This window comes from Rhinolophus sinicus, chromosome 16 (assembly GCF_057876585.1).
Source record: "Rhinolophus sinicus isolate RSI-liver-muscle chromosome 16, RSI-T2T, whole genome shotgun sequence".
NCBI classification, from domain to species: domain Eukaryota; kingdom Metazoa; phylum Chordata; class Mammalia; order Chiroptera; family Rhinolophidae; genus Rhinolophus; species Rhinolophus sinicus.
The window spans coordinates 132409721-132430532 of NC_142516.1; the positions used below are offsets into that span (position 1 = coordinate 132409721).

The 20812-nt window shown below is 41.8% G+C and overlaps 1 protein-coding gene across 25 annotated transcripts in view; it reads left to right on the plus strand.

The window, feature by feature from the left end:
• The window catches only part of TACC1 (transforming acidic coiled-coil containing protein 1), a 96984-nt gene that overhangs the window by 50872 nt on the left and 25300 nt on the right, over positions 1–20812 (plus strand). For 7 of the 25 annotated variants that reach the window (XR_012495511.2, XM_019748115.3, XM_019748116.3 and 4 more), the window contains 4 exons: positions 14793–15882; positions 18091–18126; positions 19333–19393; positions 20392–20599. Coding sequence is in view for 24 of the 25 variants with exons in the window: in XM_019748115.3 (XP_019603674.3) it covers positions 14793–15882; positions 18091–18126; positions 19333–19393; positions 20392–20599 (1395 nt within the window). In the remaining variant the exon portion in view is untranslated. The remainder of the gene's footprint in view (positions 1–14792; positions 15883–18090; positions 18127–19332; positions 19394–20391; positions 20600–20812) is intronic. The other 18 variants (XM_019748118.3, XM_074329610.2, XM_074329620.2 and 15 more) reach the window with 5 other exon arrangements.

Genomic DNA, 20812 nt, shown 5'->3' on the forward strand with positions numbered 1-20812 from the left:
CTCCTTCCTGACACAGCGATCTTCTCCCTGTGTATCTCTATGTCTTCACATGGCATTCTTACAAGGACACCAGTCGCTGGGTTTAGGGACCACCCTAGTCCAGTATGACCTCACCTTAACTTGATTACATCTGTCAAGATACTATTTCCAAATAAGGTCACATTCACAGGTGGGTGGGGGGCATTAGGACTTCAGCATATCTTTTTGAGAGAACTCAGTTCAACTCACAACAGAGGGCTTTGAGCAGAGGGATTGTGCTTTGACTTCCTTTTTAAAAGGACTCTAGAATGGATGTCCTTTTTATGGTTTTTCTCTATTCCAGTGTATGTCATTGTCACCTTGCAGTGGCAGATAGAGCCAGCCTTCAGTTAGCTAGTTACCTAGTTTTTTATTTGATTATGACTTCTTTTTCCCCAATGGTTATTGTATTTTATTGCTTGGTAACTTCTTCACAGGTTGCTTAGGGAAGTCAGTTTCTCTATGATCTGATTCTACATCACGACGAAGCTGGATTATTGGTGAAATACATACCAGCTTTCTGTGATTTGCTTTTGCTTTAAATTGTGAGCTCCATATTGCGCGTCCCCTGCTGAGAATCGAGACTACCTTCCACTCTCCCTGGGCTGCTTTTTACCATTGTTTTAGGCAGAGACCATTTGGGAACAGGCACGTTTGTGGATTGGAGAGTGCTTGGTAGCACTCTCAGTGCCCGAAGTTGCCACTTGTTTTTCAGAGCTTCCCTTTTCTCTCAAGATTGGCAGATCAGAAAGGGAGATTCAAAAGCTTGAAAAAACTATTTTGTAGCCTTCCCACCAAGTTTAAATAAAGCTCACAAGATTTGTTAAGTAGCTATTTGAAAGCCTCTTTGAATTTCCGTCAGCTTGGGCAGCCCCTTCCTCACCATTCTGTCAGCCCGTAGTCTGATTCATCCTGACAGATTCTTTGCTAGTTGAATAGTGGCCTGTATGGCCCAGGCCTCCAGAGCCATAGAGACCCAATTGTTTGGTCCTTCCAGTGCCGTGACTCATTATTACTGGTTTTGGTAACTACACTCTCTTTTTCACTCTTTTTAAAAGTTTTCCTTTTAGAGAAAAACTTTTATAGAGTCATGGACCAGAAAAGTTCTGTGGAGTTCCTGATTGCAGACTATGTATATGGTAGGGGGACCGGGGGCGGTGGTAGTGGTGGTGGTGTAGAGTCTAGGAAACAATCATTGCGTATTAGGACATTTCTTAATTTAGGGTCTTTATATAATAGCGTGATTGCTCATTGACCTGGTAGTATCCTGCCTTCTAGGGTTCCTTCTGCCCAACTTCTAGAGCTAGGCCAGAGTCCTGTAGATGGCCTTGTCATACATCCACAGTAAACATAAAAATACAACCAAAGCACAGGTCTGATCAGGGAAGAAATCAGTGGGCAAAAATTCCTGGAGAGACATTTCCAGCTGAAGTTTAATTTCTGGGCCTGGATGGCTCTCTTTTCACAAAATCATTGGTTATTTGGCTCCTGATAAAGTTAGTCTTTCATGTTTCTGTGGTTCCAGGACATGGTGGAACAGCAGGTGTAGATTATATAAGCCTGTATCTGCTGGAGTGATGAGTTACGTGTTACGCAGTCAGGTTGGAGCTAACATGTAAAAGATTCTAGCTTCCTGGTACATAATGGCCCTCAAATGGGGGAGCTCTATCCCTCCCTGTGCGATACCCAGGCCCCCACCCCAGCCTCCGTCTAGTTCTTTGAACTCAGGGAAACATTTACATCTATTTTGAAGTTAATTGTCTCTTATTGGAAGTTTTTTAGGGACCTACAGTATCTGAACTCTGTAATAACTTCTTAAAGACAAGGTTGTATGCCATTTTAGAAATTAAACAGTGGATGAAGCTGTGGGTTTTTTGTTTTTGTTTTTTAAGCTACAAATAGAAGCCGGTTTCAGACTAACTGGTAAAATAAAACTATAGCCAAAGAGCTTTCTTAAAAATACCAGAGTGGTGGCTGTGTTTGCTCTGGTAGTTCTGTGTTTGCTATTTGTCTGCCTTTCCCCACAAAGGGTGTTTAAGCTGCTGCTGTTATTGTTCTTTCTCTCTACTGGGTGATGTATCAGTGAGGAGACTACCTGCTAAGAAAGGACTTTTGAAAGAGGTACAATCTCAAGTTCATTCCGCCCTTTTTCTTTGGGGCGGGGAGGCTTATGGACTGTGGTTTTGTCCATTAGTCTAGACTACAAAAGCTGCAGTGGACGTCCTCTACTACTTGAGGCCCACCCACTTACACACACCCACCTTTACTTACAGATTGTTACCAATCTTTGAGAAAGAATCTTAAGTCATGCAGAACTTATGATAGGCCCTGGGAACAACTACTTAAACCTACCTTGTTTGATGTGTTAATTAGACACCTAAGTATTTCAAAGACTACTGTAGTCCTCCAGAATAGAAGGAAAGAGATAAACAGGATCACTCCACAGATATTTACTCCTGGAGGACTTGTGGAGAATGCAGAGTTGTTTGTTGACACAATTTTGGTAGTCTTGATCTGGAATTAGCAAACTATGGCGCAGAGACCAAATCTGGCTTTGCCGCCTGCTGTTGCCTATTATTGTTCTGCCTGAGAGCTAAAAATCGTTTTTACATTTTTAAATGGTTGAAAGAAATTCTGCGATGTGTGAAAATTATATGAGATTCAATTTTAGGGCCCATAGATAAACTTTTGTTGGAAGGCAGCCACACTCATTCATTTAGGTGTTGTCTGTGGCTGCTTTCACACTGTAATAGCAAGGCTGAGTACTTGGAACAGAGACCAAATAAATGGCCAGAAAAGCCTTGCTGACAGAAAAGTTTGCTGACTTAGATCCACAATTGACAATTTTGGTAAAAATACAAAGTGTAAGTAGTTTGGGATAATGGCTTTTAAAAAAATGGTGAGGCTATACCTGATTAATTGACAAATGAACTGTGGGCGCTGAGTGCCATTATTGTAGGCTCTAAGTCAGGTAGGGCTTTAGCGAGTGACTGCTGTGGGCTGGCTAGTTGTCTCTTTTGCAAAACGGAAATGATGTCATTGGTCTGTCAGTGAACCTGATTCTCAACTGACAAAAAATCTCAGGAGTTACGACAAAAGGAAATTAGGGGAGAATGGAGAGAATTTTGTGATTATTTACTATAAGTACAAACATACAGACTTTTAACTTTTGCCCAGCAAGTATTTTTAATGTAACTTTGGGTATTTGAGATTTGTAATTTGACTGTTGATACGACATATTGTTGGTATACTCGTATGTTGTATGATTGGGATGGTACATTTATTGGAATGTTTTAGACTGTACATATGTAAGAACTAAAAGGGAGATCTCATTAAAATCTAAGCCTCAGATTTTCCATTTTAAGGCTTTGGGTTAGATGTATGAGTGAATGCTATGCAAACCTTTTTATTAGGTACACATTGAAGTGTGCCAGTCAAATCTATGAGAATGATTCTCCTGGCGATTTAGTTTAACATCCTCTCCCTGCCCCTACCACAGGGATTGCTTTACTCGAATTTCCTAGAAATAATGGGACTAATAAGGACTTTTAATGTTACCTAGTCCAACAGTTCAACCCACGTGGCTCCTTTGACAACATCCTAGGGTAATACTTTTATTTTATTTTTCATTTTTGTTTATGATTGACTGTTACACAGTTTAAATTTTTATATTCTATTTTTTTATATTATCGTAAGATGTCAAAGGCTTGAAAACTTAAGCAACATGATACAATTCCATTTTTTACCCCATATGTTTTTCGTTCTTGTAGAGCTAGTTAGTAAGTGGGATCAGAACCATGTTTCTTTGCTGCTCTATTTAACCTCGTGTAAATGAGCCATTTAGGGAGCTCCGCTACTTCTGTATGGTGCTCAACCCCAAGAGAATGTCTTCTTGAAGAAAAAGTATAGTGTTTTTAGCAAAGACCTCAGAGAGTGTGGAACCGCACAGTGTTTGAATAAAAAACTAAGGCGCAGGGGCAAAGTCTGCCTGCCAAAAGCAAAGATTTTAGTAACTGTCAAGCTGTATTTTTCTTCTAAGGTAAATAATAAATTCAAAACCTTTTTAAGAAATACTATGATTAAATTCATTTCCAGCTTACAGTCCCCAGTTTTGGGCTTACCTGAGCATTGAATAAAGCAGTCTAACTTACTCAGGTAGTTTCTGGTGGTAGAAGCATTTTTTATGTGTGTGGGTTGTGGGGGGACCCTTCTAAAATTGCTGCTACTATTTAATGCTCCACCTACAAATGGGTGTGGTCTAAAGTCATTTAAATATTTCAATTAAAGAGTAGTTAGTGTCTTTTTCAAGTGACCACTAAAACTGTTCATAGGAAACCCTGGTGGTGACCATTTGTCACAGTCTCCTAAACTCGGAGATGCACCCGAGTTGATGCACCCGAAACAGCCTTCTCAGTAGGAGTTGATAAATAAGGATTGCTAGGTTGTTCAAGAACTGTTAACTTTGGGCCTAGAAAGGGATTCCTGCTTGTAAGTTCAAGACCTCAACTTCACCTTTGCATGTACATGAACCTAATTTTGAGTTCACACAAACATGATTGGATCCTCAGGTGTAGATTGATGATGGCCAAATTCAAGGGAATAAGTAAGTGGATGGAGTATTTCATTAATTCACAAATTTTAAAAAAAAGTAATTTGACAGTTACCCTTGGCAGATACAAATACTCTCCAGGTACCCTCTTTCCTTTGTCATTGCTGGAAATATAACAAATTACTGATCTCCAGCTTTCCCACTACAAGACTCCCCCCAGCAGACCACTAACTTTCTGTTTCAGCTGTATTTGTTGGATGTATTGGAAGCAAGTACCTTATTTTTTTTTGTTTCTGTACAGCGTCTAATTTTATTTTTATAACAATGATGCTATAAGCTAGGACACGTGATTTCCATTCCACAGATTGCAAAATTGAGGCCAGAGCCTTTACTGCTTGTAATAGAGCAGGGTCTTAAATTCAGTTTTTAAGATGGAAGATCCAGAGCTTTTTGGAACATATTATACAGCTTCTCTCCCCAGAGAATGTGTGACTCTCTCTTTTCACTGACTGAAGAGAAGACTTACGAGAGGAAATAAAGGTTCTTAAATGTTGCCCAGACAGTGTGATGGGGGAAAGCATGTTCCTAAGTATCCCTTTAAGTGATACCTATATATTTTTTTAATTCTGCAGGGGATACATCTTCCACATTTGATAACTTGGCATTAATAATATTTGAAGTATAAAATATATTTTAGGAATTTTGAACATCAGACATTTGGAAGTTTACAGCACAATTCAGATACAGAGTCAGAAGCAAAAAACAAAAAAGCATCAATGGGTAAGCAGTGCTGTTGAATAGAAAATATTTTACTTCCTTAATGCTTCGCTTCAGCTCATCAGTGAGAAATAAAGAGGAAGTGGACACATTGAGTAATCGCTTTGCTTTCCTCTCCACTTGTGAGTCATGTGTGGGTGAGGAGAGGCAGGAGCACAACGGCTGTGCAGCCTCCTGGGACTCTGCACCTATTCTGGGGTGGGAAGAGATGTTTCTAAGAGGCCTATATTAGTTTCCTATTACTGCATACCAGGATGCTCCAAAACTTATTAGCAGTTTAAAGCAGTAAACATTTATTGTCTCATAGCTTTCATCGGTCTGGAACTTGGGAGCAGCTTGACTGGGTGGCCTGGCTTAGGGTTACTTATGAGAACAGTCAGTGTTGGCGAGGGTGTCATCATCTGCAGGCCTGACTGGGGCGAGGGGTCCTGTCCTCAGGCAGCCCACTCACACCTGGCAAGTTAGTGTTGTTGGTGGGAGGCCTCGGTTCACCATGGGGGTGGGCCTCTCTCTCCAGCCTGGCGGCTAACTGCCCACAGAGTGAGTGACCCAAGAGCAAGATGGAAGTGGCACTGTCTTGTGTGACAACAAATGACTGATGAGAAATCCACTTATTTCCACAGTATCCTCTGGGTTACACAGGTCAGTCCAAGAATGTGACTGCCAGGAGGTGGGACTCATTGGGAACCATCTTGGAGGCTGGTTACCCTAAGGCCCTTTTCTACTCTAAAAAAAAAAAAAAGGTTTATACCAAAGGGTGTAATTTCAAAGACTGCAAAGTTTTTTCATTACTCTCTTCCTTCGGGGCCTATTCACTGTCTCCCCACCCTTCCTGCTGCCCCTTTTCTTAGAGTAGAGGAGCAGAAGAGGCAGGAAAGTGGCATGGCCTTCAGCCAGGGTCCCTGTGTTGGTGGAGGTATGTCATGTGCCCAGTGTACTGGCTGCTTTTGCTCTGTCTGGAGGCTCCTCTCTTGCGGCCCCTTTTTCTTTATCCTGCATCAGCTTCCCAGCTCTGTGTGGGCGGTTGCTCCTTTGTGAGAGAGGCAGTTGGTATTTTGAGTTCTCCAGTAATTATTTCTGAAGAGATGCACATTATGGTTGTTTGGCAGCAACACAGTGAAGTTACAAAATCTCAGCTCTCTGCACAGGAGCCCAGCTGGGTACACGTGCTCTTTCTCCCCTTGCTCTTCATGTTGCAATACCTTGGGGATGGATGGAGGAGGAGTCGTGTGGGGAGGGCCCTCTATGATTTCTGTCTGTGGTAGAGGGTGTCTACTCCATTGGAAACGTCACCTCGAACAAATCCAGGTGGTTCCAAAACTCGGGCATCTCCTGTGTGAGAAGGGAGGACTTACTCATTGTTAGATTTGCTTCTCTGGGGAGGTTTTGGCTTCCTGGCGAGCAGACACTTCTTGAATAGTGGGCCCCGCCCTCTTACCTGGTAATCTTGACCTTCAGAGAAGAGAGTTTGATTCTCTTTTAAAATAAAGTAGCATAATGTGCTGCTTTTGAAATTTGAAGTACTTCCTTTATTCTTAGTACTGTATTTCCCCCAAAATAAGACCAGGTCTTATGTTAATGTTTGCTCTAAAAGATGCATTAGGGCTTATGTTCGGGGGATGGCATCCTGAAAAATCATGCTAGGGCTTATTTTCCAGTTAGGTCTTATTTTCGGGGAAACATGGTACAAGTCTTTTCAGTTTAGCACGTGGCTTTCCACTTGATTCTTTTTTTTTTTTTTTTTTTTTTAAAGATTTTATTGGGGAACAGTGTGTGCTTTCAGGAATTTTTTCCAAGTCAAGTTGTTGTCCTTTCAGTCTTAGTTGTGGAGGGCACAGCTCAGCTCCAGGTCTAGTTGCCGTTTCTAGTTGCCGTTTCTAGTTGCAGGGGGCAGAGCCCACCATCCCTTGCAGGACTCAAGGAGTTGAACTGGCAGCCTTGTGGTTGAGCCCACTGGCCCATGTGGGAATTAAACCGGCAGCCTTCCGAGTTAGGAGCATGGAGCTCCAACCGCCTGAGCCACCGGGCCGGCCCCTCCAGTTGATTCTTTAGTCTTATATTTTAGAGTGAACCTATCTTGGGAGTTAGAAGGTTATCTCCCGAGAACAACATAGTACTTGGTGCCCCATCTCTTACAAAAAGCAATTAATAACCTCCCCCCCCCCCATCCTTAGTTCCTGGGTAATGTTTTTGTTTGGTGTTTTTTTAGAGAGTGGGGAGGAGGAAGTTTGGACAGGTAGCTTGTTGGCTGGGTTTGGTCCAGGGGTGTGTGTGTTGATGTTGTTTTTCTGCTTTAAGCAGTAACATCTTGAAGTCCTGGCATACCTAAGAGGATCTGCCTTTTCCTGCCTTTGCTCACTCAGTTGGAACCCCGTCCTGGCGCCCCAGTGGTTGTCAGGGGAATGTGAGCTCTGCAGCCCACACCCTTAGGTTCTACCCAGCCTTCCTGGAAAAGGCCTGCTTGTCCTGTTGTCCTGCCCCTGGACAACGCATAGTGTTCACGTTAACTCCACCTTAAGGCTGATGCCTTGACTAAGTGGCGGAGAAAGTACATATATAAAGTGTATTTCAACTTTGGGGGAATCAGTGAGACTGGGAACTCAGAGGCATGAAACTGAAAAAACCCCTCAAACTTGCCTAAATGTTAACGTGTACCTTATTAACAGTCTCCTCAGGGCAGTCCACTAGCAGAAAGGGTGGCGCAAGTGCCAGAATCACACTTATTTCCCTTGCAGCCCTTCATTCAAACCTGGGAGAGTAGGGGGTGAGAGGGCAAGACCAGTCACCCATTTAGAGGAGGAGGGGTCTTCAAAGGGAAAGGATCAAAGAAGAACAAATGTTGATCCTTGGCAGCTGTTATGTAGAGCTGAATGGCTTTATCACTACTTACATGCACGTTTTTTCTGTGTAAAAAAAGGTAATCACATGAAAGGGCATCCTTTATGTGTACGCATTTGTTCAGCAGTGGGCACTCATTGAGCATCAGCTCTGTTTGGGGCGCTTGGTTTCTGCTTTGGGGGTACAAAGGAGACTAGGGGTAGGTCCTCCGTAGAGCTCAGAGTCTGGAGGAAGCTAGCTGACTTCTTACTCCTTGGCTTCCCCAGACATTTTAGAAGCAAGTAGGTAGTTTTCACAGCAAATAGGTAGTTTCGCAAGGAACATGTGAGGGAGGTTTTGGAAAAAGTAAAATGGTAAAAATTAGAACAACAACAACAAAAAAACTATCTCCCTAAACAACAACAACAAACCCACAAAAGCCTTTTGAGCTTGACAATTGTCACATCCTTAGGGTAGTTCATATATTTGGCTGTATCTGTTGCAGGAGAGAGGAGGAGTGATGTCTTTTTTTTTTTTTTTTTTTTTTGCCTCCTTCTACAAATAGAATTTAGCTAGCACATCGTCGGCTTCCTCAAGAGAGAGTTAAAATCCCAAATTGGTGTGACGGTGAGACCTACCACCTCTCTCAAGTATGTGTCCCTACAAGTGATACACATAAAAGACTATTTCAAGCATTTTCTGAAATCGAAGTCTGTGGTGTAGTAGAACATTTTATTAGGGATTTGAGGCCACTGCTCCTGCTGTTACCCTCTGAACCTCCGTGTTCTTTTGTTAAAAAACAGTTTGATTGAGATGTGATTCACATGCAATACAGTTCACCTGTTTAAAGGGTGTGTAATTCAGTGGTTTTCAGTATATGCACAGAATTGTACAACTGTTGCCTCAGTCAAATTTTTAGAACATTTTATCACTCCGTAAAAAGAAACTCTGTACCCATCAGCAGCCACCCCCAATCCGCTCCCATCCCACCCTCCAGTGCTAGGCAACTGATAATCTACTTTGTGTCTCAACGGATTCGCTTATTCTAGACATTTCATCCAAATATGTAGTCTTTCTGACTGGCTCTGTTCACTTACCATAATGTTTCCAAGGCTCATTCCTGTTGTAGCATGTATTAGTTAGTACTTCATTCCTTTTTTATTGTGGATTAATATTCCACTATATGGATATACTGTGTTTGGTTTACCCATTTGTCATTTAATGAACATTTGGGTCATTTCCACTTTGAGGCTATTTAATGAGTAATGCTGCTATGAATATTCATGTTCAAGTTTTTGTATGAATGTATGTTTTCATTTCTTTTGGGTATATGTCTACTAGTGGAATTGCTGGGTCATAAACGATAACTATTTCTAACATTTTTTGCAGAGCTGCCAAACTTTTAAAGGGGCTGCACCATCTTACTTTCATACCAGCAGTTGTATGAGGGTTTGAATTTCTCCATGTCTTTGATAACACATATTGTTACCTGTCTGTTGATTGTAGCCATCTTAGTAGGTGTGGAATGGTATCTCATTGTGGTTTTGATTTGATTTAGTTTTGATTTGGAATTTCCGTAAGTGGTTAACATTGTTCAGCATCTTGTTGGCTATTTATATATCTTTTTTAGCAAAGAATTTATTGAGATTCTTTGCCTACTTTTTAATTGGGTTATTTATCTTTTTATATTGAGTTGTAAGAGCACTTTATATATTCTAGATACAAGTCCCTTTTTAGATATGTGATAGTTAATGTTTTCAATGTTTTCTCCTACTCTCTGGGTTGTCTTTTCACTTTTTTGAGGGTATCATTTGAAGTGTAAAAATTTTAAATTTTGATGAAGTTCAAATTACCCATTTTTTCTTTTGTCCTGCGTGCTTTCGGTGTCATCTAAGAAGGCTTTGCCTAACCAGCGGTCTTGGGAGAAGTCGAGGCAGAGCAGGTTGGGGTTGGAAATCGGAATCCTGTAGTGAAATGAAGACAAGAGAGATGGGTGGAAGGGGATGAGGTTTGGGGTAAGAAGCGATTTTTGTGCTTAATAAGAAGGATTTTGGGCCTCTGCATATCAGTTTTATGTCTTTCTATGTTTAAATTGAACAAGGACGGCAGTCTACACACTGTTCTTCCCCGTTTTCTATATGATGCTCTTTTGACATCCTCGCGTATGAGTCCACGCAGGCCTGTGTCACTGTGGACAGCTGTGTGGGTTCCACAGTGCGCCCTGAGGTAGCTGTTAGTCCCCTATGGTGCTTCATAGTGGCACAGAGTGTAGGAAGCAAGTCGTGAGTGGACGTCCTCATCATTATACGCATGTGTACTTGGTCCCCTTTGTGTACATAATTACAGTAAACTCCTAGCAGTGGATTGATGAGTTAACGGATCTATTCATTTTGGATGTTGGTAGGTATTTCTAAATACTTCCTGAAAGATTCCATAATACACTTTCCTATGAAATGTATGAGATGCCTCCTGGCCCCCTTGCCTAGCAACTGTTACTATCATCAGTATTTTAATTTTTACAAATCGAATAGATTAAAAATGGCGTCCTGTTTATTAATTGTGTGAAAGTGAGCATGTTTTTCAAATATGTATTGTCCGTTTTTTAAAAAATTGCTTGCTTGTATCCTTTATCATATAGAATTTATTCTTAATTCCAGTTGTTCAATGGAAGACACCAGGGACAGTATTATTTTACGTGGAAAACGGGGAGGAGGATTTATGGTCTAGTTGCTCACTCGCTCTGGTTCGTGTCGTACTTAAGATGGGATTCTTCCTGTGTGTTCTCTTCAGTTCTTTGGAGCACAGGAGTTTTGTGGTAAATGCTCAGTCCCACGCCCGACACAGCAGTCGGTGCTGGACACGCTACCCCCTCCACCCCCATCTGTCCTTCGCATTGTTCTCTCCGTTATATCGGGGCTTGTGGGGGGCAGCCTGCCTGGTGTGGAGCCATGGTGACTGCAGTGCTTCCTGCACATCTGGTGTGGGAGCCCATCTGCCAGGGCACTGGGCACAGTACTGACCTCTGAAGGGGGCAGCGCAAGGCCAAGGGCAGGGTGCAGGCCAGTGGTTTGGCGCCCCTCACATCAGTGTGCTTTAACTGTGGGTATTAAAGAGAAGGGAGAGCTCTGTGGAAGCACAGACTGGAGAAAGGGCTGCAGACTTAGGCCAAATTTTGGCTGTTTCCTGACCTTCGCTCCACACAACAAACCTGAACCACCTTCCAGAGAAGGAAATTACTTACTCAAGTGTGTTCATGGGGGTTTTTCATTCTCTTCCCGGGTTGTCTGCCCCGTGGCTCTTCCTGCCACACCCACTGTACTGATAAGACCATTTCCCCTGAGCTTGCACTTGATGTTCAGTGTCCCTTCAGTGGGGTCTTAATGTCAACATGGATGAAGTAAGGTGACTGAGTTTTGTTTAAACAAACCTATTTGAATTTGTGTTTTAGTGAGTGTTCTCTCTCAAAAATTTAGTCCACCCTTAAAATTTCTTAAAACAGCACTTGAACACATTCCTTTTGAACTTGTTCCCAGAGGTGACAAGTTTTATTCTTTGATGTTAAGATTTTTTCCCCCAGTAGCTTAAGAGTTTTTAAATACCAGTGTAGTGATTGGAGGTGGGGATTGAAGTTACAACTATAAAGTAATGAGAGGAGCCCTTTATTTTATTTTATTTATTTGTTTCAGGTGTACAAAGCAACAATAGTCAGACATTTACACCCCTCACGAAGTAATGTGAGGAGTCCTTTTGAGGACCCGAAATACAGTCTTCTTGGAGCAGTGGTTCTACATACAGGCTATGAAGAAGGCTGTGTGTGGGTTATCTCCACCAGACAATGCTCTCACACAAGTTTTCCTTGAGTTTCACAGTCTTCGGGTACCTTCTGAAAATTTATCTAAGAACCCTTCTTGAGTCACTATAAAAGACATTCACTTTCGTGTATTGGTTCTGAGATTTTGTTTTAAGGCTTTTGCCTTAGAGTCAGACATTGTATGTTAGACTTGGATGCAAAGTAACTATCTGTGGCTTTTGAGGTTAGAAAGAGGCCAGCGTGTGTATGTCTGTGCGATACAGGAGGTCTGTTCAAATTTTGGCAGCTTTCTCACTTTACATATCAGGTATTTAGAAAACCCTAAAAGGGACCATCTGTATAGCTAAAGGAGAGGAAGTTGTTGATCTGAAAGGAGCTTGCCGATAATGGTTCACCAAAAAGTTAAAATCTAAAAGGGAAAGTCAAACATCTTTTAAAATAATGCCAAATCTGAAGTAATACGCCTTGTTTTCCACGTGGTTGCCATTTTATCTCCTCTAAAGTGAATTTATACATGTGAAAGCAGCTAGCCAGCAGTATGCATTTCTGAATTTCAAAAATATTTTGTATAATGGCATTTCCCCTCTGCTAATGCTTTCATGATTTTTCATAAACTTACATATTAACCCAGTATATTTTACCAGAGTATAAACCAGAATGTCAAGCTGTTACCTCAGTCTTTCATATTTTGGCATTACATGCCTTTTCTTTTAAAAAATATTATATAGGGAGAGGAGGGAAAATCTTTTTACATGAGAATAGTCTATATCCTGACTAACCATAAAAGGCATCTCCTGTTTTAGAGCAGCCATGGGCACTTCACATAACCTTTTAGATTTAGAGGAGGCTGATGATTGACAGGAAGAGTTTCATTAACAGGAGCAAATGCGGCAGAAGTGGAAATGTTGGTCTATTTTTGGATTTCCTCTGTGTTTGCTTTGAATTCATCTACCGATCTAATCTCTGTCTGTGTTCCCCACGCCACCAGGCAGTGCTGTGCTTGTCAAAGTCATTCCAGGGAGAGAGCTTTTTAGTACCCTGGAGGAAGGTTTCTGAGGAATACAGAATTTTTGTCAAAAATGGACGGATGAATAGAGGTTAGTTATATAACAGTGTTTTCAGATGCAAAACAGGAACTGACAGCTGTGGCTAGGACTCTTAACTGATGGAAGATTGGGAACTGGAGCTTCTGCAAATGGGTGTTTTACTTAGTGAAGGATACCTGTGGTGGGACACTTGAAGTTGAGGTTCTGTTTTGGGGGAGCACTGGGGGATGTGGGGTCAGCTGGTACTGCGACACTTGCTGATTTAGAGTGTAAATGCAAATAAAATCATACTCAAACATACCTTCTGAGTTAGGTGATTAGTTTGTTTTCTTGTTTTACATTCTCATAACTCCCCAAACTGGTTCAAGTGGATGAGCAATCCGCTCCCACCCACTCCCTCCCTCCCCATCAATACTTTCTGATAGTGACTGAAGGTACTAGACCAAGGGGTGTCTGCAGTGACAGGGTAGGACGGGGCAGCTTACTTACCTGGCACCTGGACTGACAGCCAAGAAATGCCTGGGCAGGTGTCTTCTTGGCAGAGCTCCTTCACTGCCTGCGCAGGCTGGGTAACTGCATTCAGAAGAGGGGTGTTTTTTTTCCTTCCTCATTCTACCTTGGTGGGTGGTTCGCTTTCTGATGAAGCTGATAAAACCCTTTAATCTCTAGAACTATAGGTGGAAGCCACTGCCCAATTCCAGTCATAGAGGAGTCATGTAAAAAGACGTGTGTGAGTGCTTCCCGAACCTTTTTCAGTGATGCTCAGTTTCTGATCCTGGATTAGAATTAGGATTAGGAAGTAGGATTAGAGGGTCATCTCTGAGTTTCCTTTAAAATCATGATACTGAAATAATCAGTTTATTCAGTTTTTGCTGCTACTCTGTTGTTATTTCAGATCTCTTAAGTCAGGGAAACACTATCTTAGTTTGTGCTTTAAAGAAACACCCTCATTACACCTTCCTAATTGCAGCATTTCTTCTAATAGACCCCAGTTAAACAGGTTCTTTATTTTTCACAAGTGATTTGAGAGAATTCCTAGTCCAACTTAGAGATAGAGCTTCTAAAGAAAAAATAACTTTATTGTATTTTGATTTGTGTCTTAGCAAAATAAGGGCTATTTGTTTAAAGTCATTTTCTGTATCTGCTTTTCAAATTAGTTTTTTTTTTTGTTGTTGTTGTTCTTTTAGTTTTTAAGTCTGCAGAGAAGTTGTTCTGAGCTGGACATAATGGGTTTTTCGTTGAATTTTGGAACAGTCTGATTACTTAAATTCTATTTTGGGGAAGAGGGAATACTTGTTTTTAACATCCGAAGATTAAAATCTTCTTGCTGTGTGAAATTCAGACCCTGAAACTGTCAGGCGGTGCTTGGGAGCTGTGTCAGTGTCAGACCTGATCCCTGTGCCTAAGCTCAGCGTCTCAAGTTGTTTCCAGACCAGTTATTTTAACCTACGGAATTTTAGCATCATATGAATGTTCTTTGCATTACACCCATTTGATCTATTTAGCTTTTTCCTAAATAGCTCTCTTTGGTATAATTATTGGTATCACTTGGATAATACATACACACAGTTTAGAATGGGAAAATTACTTTTCGGGAATAGTACCAGCTGTCCCCTTTTAGGCGGCACTGCCATACTCATCGAACCATAGATGCTTAATAAAAACAAAAAAGGGAAGAGCCTGCTGTTTATCTATGTGGATCCAGCAAGTAGAGAATATTTACCAATGCTGGAAAGCTTCTTCTTTAATAGATGGCTTTTGTGTTTTGTTGTAGAATCACAAGAAGTTGATGAACAGCTGATAGCAGAAGTGGTTGAAAAATGTGCATCTGAGACTTGTTCTAGACCCTCAGAAAATGAGGTATCACAGCAGGCTATTGATTCTTACTCAGACAAGGATTTCAAAGAAGAACCTGAACATGATATTAGCAAAATTTCAGTAGTGAGACCATTTTCAATTGAAACCAAGAATTCTGCAGATATCTCAGCAGCTCTTGGAACAGATGCAGCTTATGGCTGTGTAACTGCAGTCTCAGGTGAGGCTCTGCCCTCCAGCCCAGCGGAAGCCATCCAGGACAAGACGATGACAGACGGCACCATGGGGGTTCCACTGGAGGCTTCTACAGATGCTGACCTAAAGGCTGGGAGCGCCTGTCTGCAGCCTGTGCCCAGCAGAAGCAAGCTACGAAAGCCCAAGCCCGTCTCTCTGAGGAAGAAAACAATTGGCGAGTTCGTAGAGACTGAAACTGCTGTGGAGGGCATGTCTCTCCCCCAGGTATCCTATCCTGATGGAATGGATGGGAACACCAGTCCTTTTCTCGGAGATGCCGGGATCCAGAAACCTGTCCCTGACATGAAGGAAACGTCAAGCACTCCCAGTAGTGACACCAATGATTCAGGGGTTGAGCTGCTGGAGGAGTCGAACTCACCTCTGAAACTCGAGTTTGATTTCACAGAAGATGTGGAAAATGTAGAGTCCAGGAAAGGCCTTCCAAGGAAACTTGGCAGAAAACTGGGTAACAAACTGACTCCCAAGGTACAGAAAGATGGAGCCAGTAAGCCAATCGGCACCAAAGGGGCAGAACCGCCCCCGGCCCCAGCTGCGGACGGTGCTTCTCTCTCCCAAGCGCCATCTAAGTTGGATCCCAGTCAGTGGGATAACCTCAGCTCCAGTCCCTTTGGGGGCCACTCCACCCTGCAGAACTCCCCTCCCCTCTCCTCTAAGGGTTCCTACCACTTTGATGAATCCATGGATCCCTTTAAACCAACTACAACTTTAACAAGCAGTGACATTTGTTCTCCTGCTGGTAATCATGTTAATGAAATCTTAGAATCACCCAAGAAGGCAAAGTCGCGTTTAATAACGTGAGTGACAGTGGGTTTGGGTGTTGTGTTCTGTGTACACTCTTTGAGAGTTTGGCAGCCGGCCGCTTTGGGTTTTGGTGGACTAACGTTATCTTTCCGGTGCAATGGGGCAGACACAAAGCTTATAATTTTATATTGCAGTCATCACTATATATTAAATCTTATAATTTTATATAACAGTCAGTATTTTGCCCAACTCTTGTGTGGAATCAGAAATACCAAAGGTTTCCTTTTTAGATGTCTGCCTGGCTTTTGAAACCTCAGCTTATTCACCCTTGGGTACTTTTTTCTTGTTTTAAAAAAATGGCACTAGATAGGCAAGTAGAGATTTGACGGTTTTCAGAAATCCTATTTGGGCTGTCAGGAATCGCTTTATATACAGAATTCAGGTGTCATGCCAGCCACCATCTTCAGATTCTCTATGGATAAAACAAAAATTCCAAGCCTACAGATTACCTGTCTAGTATCAACAACTTGCAGAAAATGGTCCAAAAGGGTCTTATAGAAGTCTTTCACTTAAAACAGAAAGCTGTGGTTTTTGTTGGAAACAAACTTACCACGACAAGTTGGTGAGAATTCTTATGTCTTTATGGGTAGCTTCTGGTTCCATCAGTAAGGAGGTGAATTTCCAAAAAGAATCAAGAACATTTTAAACGATGATATAAATCTGACTAAATTAGTCTTTTGTTGTGTGTTTTCTCCCCACTCCCCTTCTCTTGGAAAGCCTAGAGCCACTTTTGCAGGGTCCCTGGAGTTCCAGAGTGATCACCTCAGGCCATATTCCATGCCAAGGTTCAGTTTAAATTTGGGTTACTTTATCACAAAACTTGAGTCGATGACAATATATCCCATTGTGACCCTAAAAATTAGATACCAAGAAAGACCAATGCCAGGGAGGACAAAGTGTGAAAAGGGAGGATGAGAAGAAGTGCATATTTCTAGTTACCACCATAAATCAGGGAAATCGTTTTCTGCATTACGATGACTTAGAGAAAAATGCTAGATGCCGTGGTGAATTATACTAAAGGGAAAGGTCTAAAGAGCAGAGAGTACAGTCAGGACCAAGAAGCTTGAGCAATGCAGGAATCCGTTCTTTAGCAACCCCAGAATGTCTAAGGGGAATAAAATGCCATTAGTAGCTCTTGATCTTTTCTTTGAGTATGTATGAGCAGTTAAGTGGTTGCTGGAAAGCATGATTGATCAGCTGCCCTCAGAGGGCTCTTCTGTGGCTAAGGTTAGTCACCTTTGCCTACACGGTGCTTGGGGTACGTGTTGGCCAGGTCATTGCCTTGGTGCTTCCTGATAGGGGTGCTTCTGCCTAGCAAGGTTGATAAGGAGCCATTGATAAGGAGACTTCCTTTCAGTTGCATGTTGAAGGCATGTAGCCAATGCATTCATGTTAGATAAAATTAAATCTGGGCCAAAGGGGGAAATTTATCCTACCCCTCTCTTGAGTCCTACCACTCTGGTAGCATTTTCCTCCTATTCTCTTTTTGGTGAGTGAATTTCTTGATCTAATATACCGTATAGATTTTTTATGCAATCAAAACTCTTTTTTCCCAAGAAGGGTGCTCGATCTCTGTGTAACTCTGGGATTTTGTTTAGCAAATCCCTTCGTTGGTAGGACAGACTGAAAATACATAATACATGTGGTGGTATCTAGTGAGGAGTTAGAATTTCTGTTAACGGGTTACTTGTGTGACTTTTTAAAAGATGTGTGTAATTGGCATCTCAGATTCTTCTGTAAAATGGGACATCATACTATGAGTAGGATTTTGTGGACCAAATAGGATAAATTATGTAAACATCATTTTAAACATCTAAGTAAAACATAACTACAATAGGAATAAGCAGATATATATTCAACTATGTTTTAATTTGTGCATTGCCTTTGATCTAGACGACTAGAGACCTAAGAGTAAATGTGCTCAGCAGTAACCTGTTTACTTTTTCATCTGTAAATTTGAATATGTGGCATTTTTGAATGTGTGCACCTCTCTTACGCTGTTCGAGTGAGGTTCCTGATGATCATTCACTCACCAGTGAGAACATTCATGAATATGACATTTTTAATTTGTATCTCACCTCACAGAAAGAACTTTGCAGCCTGTACATCTACCAAACTAGAGATAAATATTCCAGGCTTTACATGATTTTTTTCTCCATCTGTCTGTCTCTTTCCTGTCTCTCATTTTGTTGGTGCATCAGGACTACTGAACAAGTGAAATTTCTCTGTTTTCTGTTGTAAGTACTCCTGCTGTCTTTCTGTTTGTCCCCGGGACTCTTGGCAGTTCCTCTCCGCCCTCCCCAGACCATCTCTCCATAGCATGTTGGCTTGCGTTTCTGAGTTTGACCTTCGGATGATGTTTTGCATTTCATTTGCCACTTCATAAGTCAGCTTAGCCTTGCACTTGTCTGTGCCTAAAGGAGTGGAGCTCGGCCTTCCCACGTCAGGTGCGAGAGCTTCCTCCCTGCTGCCTTGGCACGTCTCCTGTGGCGCTTTGATAGAGTGCTGGCTTGGCCCCAAGATCAGTGCAGCCATGGTTTGAGGGACGGCTCTGCTATTTAATCATGGAAATAATTGGCGTTTTTGACAGGCTAGGGCTGCTGGGTTGGAGCAGCGGATACGTTTTCCTGAGTCAACTCAAGTTTGGTGGCACTTAAAAATTAGGAAAGAAAATCATAAACTAGATAGTGGTGGTTGCGTACATTTTGGTAACATGTTTGCCTTTTTTCCCCCACAGGAGAACAAGTTACAAATTATTATTTTTGTCAGAGTGACATTACTAGAAATTTTAAGTTATTAAAACAGAACAGAATCTGAACTAGTCTTCGGATCACAAATTCTGTGCTAGTTTAAAAATAACAGGTGGTTTTGAGCTTTCCCTCGTTTTAGCTGTGACGTTCCTTTCCATCTTACTACTTAATAGGAATGATAAGAGTTTACGCAGATATTTGTGTTTTTATACTTTTTGTTGACCATAGTTCTTTTCTGTTAGCACACAGGTCTGGAGCCTTCTTAATCAGACATCTGCGGCTTTTAGTGCAATAAAGAATTTTTAAAGAATCTGGTCCAGCGTGGTAATTTTTCTAATGAGTGTCAAAGCCAAGTGAGTAAGGATCAGATGAACCGAATATCTCAGAAAAGCTGTTGGTGGTGTGTGATTAAAAGCTGTAGGGTGAGTCAGAGTCCTACTGTGGTGAACGTCCTACAGAAGCACGTGAGGAGGTCTTTTCAGAGAATGAACTGAACTATAGTTCTCTGCTTGCCCTGTCTCGGGAGAAGATTCCGAGACATCACAGGTGTTCCCCTTGCTGACACGTAGATGTATGAGTTGTGTGACGCACATGCCTTGGCTTCTATCTGCACATACTGCTTTCTGCTCCATCTCTTAACTTGGAAGTTGTCAGTGTGGTTCCAAACCAACCTCGTTATTTTTTTTCTTCTAGGAGTGGCTGTAAGGTGAAGAAATATGAAACGCAGCCTCTTGCTTTGGATGGGTGTTCTCAGGTAAGTCTGTGCCCATCCCCAGAACGTTTCTTAGTCCAGTGGTCCCCAAATTGGCGATTGCATCCCCACCCCAGGGTGTGGGGGCGGTGGTTAATGAAGACTTCCCACTAGACCTCTGAGTACCCAGCTTTAAGGAAACCAATTTCCAGATGCTTTACTTTCTAAGCCTACGAGGCCCCCTCAGGATTGGGGAACTCTTTCATAATTATCCTTTTCCCTTTTTCCCCCCGTTTTATGAGGGGGTAAAGTTCTCTCTCATCCATTCTAAGTCTTACTAGGGTGCGTTACCACTGGGTGAACCACTGGGACACCAAATAGAGGGGAGATTTGAAACATTGGTACAGGTTTTAAGGAGGTGATTGACTCTAATGACTTGATTATAATTGATTTTTAAGCTAGATGGCTTTCCAACAACTCATCATTTTCAGCAAAATAGGAGAACCTGAGTTGATGGACGTAGAATGGAAATACAAATTCAGAGAGGAAAAGGAATGATGTAAATTTCTGACTAATGAGGTTGCTCATGTCACTGTTAAATAGATTGTAGGATATCAAACCATGGGAGTAACAACATTGAATTAGGCAAGGTCAGTATTTAAACTCTACCAGATATTACATCCTTTGCAATTATTTAAACTTATGCTGAAGAGTTTTTAGGTGTCACCTGAAAATATAATGGGGTCCATAGATTGTTTTTGTTTTTTTAGTTTAGGAGGTACTTGAAAACCACTACCTTGGACTTCTTCAACTTCTTGCTTATAAATTTAGGCTAGAAAAGATTAATTTTTTCAAACCTTAGGTTTGAATTACAAAAGCTAGGTTCTAGAAAACACATTTTGTGATTGAGAGACTCCAGCTTCTTCCTTGATTGGTACCCAAGTCTGTGGTTAACTCTTATCGATATCCATCTATATGGAATGGAGGCTGCTCTGCCATCCCTGAGATGTCCCGTTGATTGTCCTCCTAAATGGTAGCATCTTCTCTGTTGCATTTCTCAGGACGAAGGAGCAGTGATCTCCCAGATTTCAGACATTTCTAGTAGGGACGGCCATGCTACAGATGAGGAGAAACTGGCGTCTACTTCATCTGTTCAGAAATCAGCTGGGGCCGAGGTGAAAGGTGAGCCAGAGGAAGACCTGGAGTACTTTGAATGTTCCAATGTTCCCGTGTCTACCATAAATCATGCGTTTTCATCCTCAGAAGCAGGTATGGAAGTATATCTTCATCTTTCTAATGTACGTAAGCATGGAAATGCCTGAAAGCCTGACGTAGGAGACACCTTAGAGAGATTTAGAGAACTGGGCCGCCTGAAGGATGAATTTAGGGTGCTGATCATTGCTTTGCTTCTTTACCTAGAAAACAGACACAAAAGGGTGTCTTATCAGATCCCAAGGGACATATGGATAGTTGTTGCAGAAT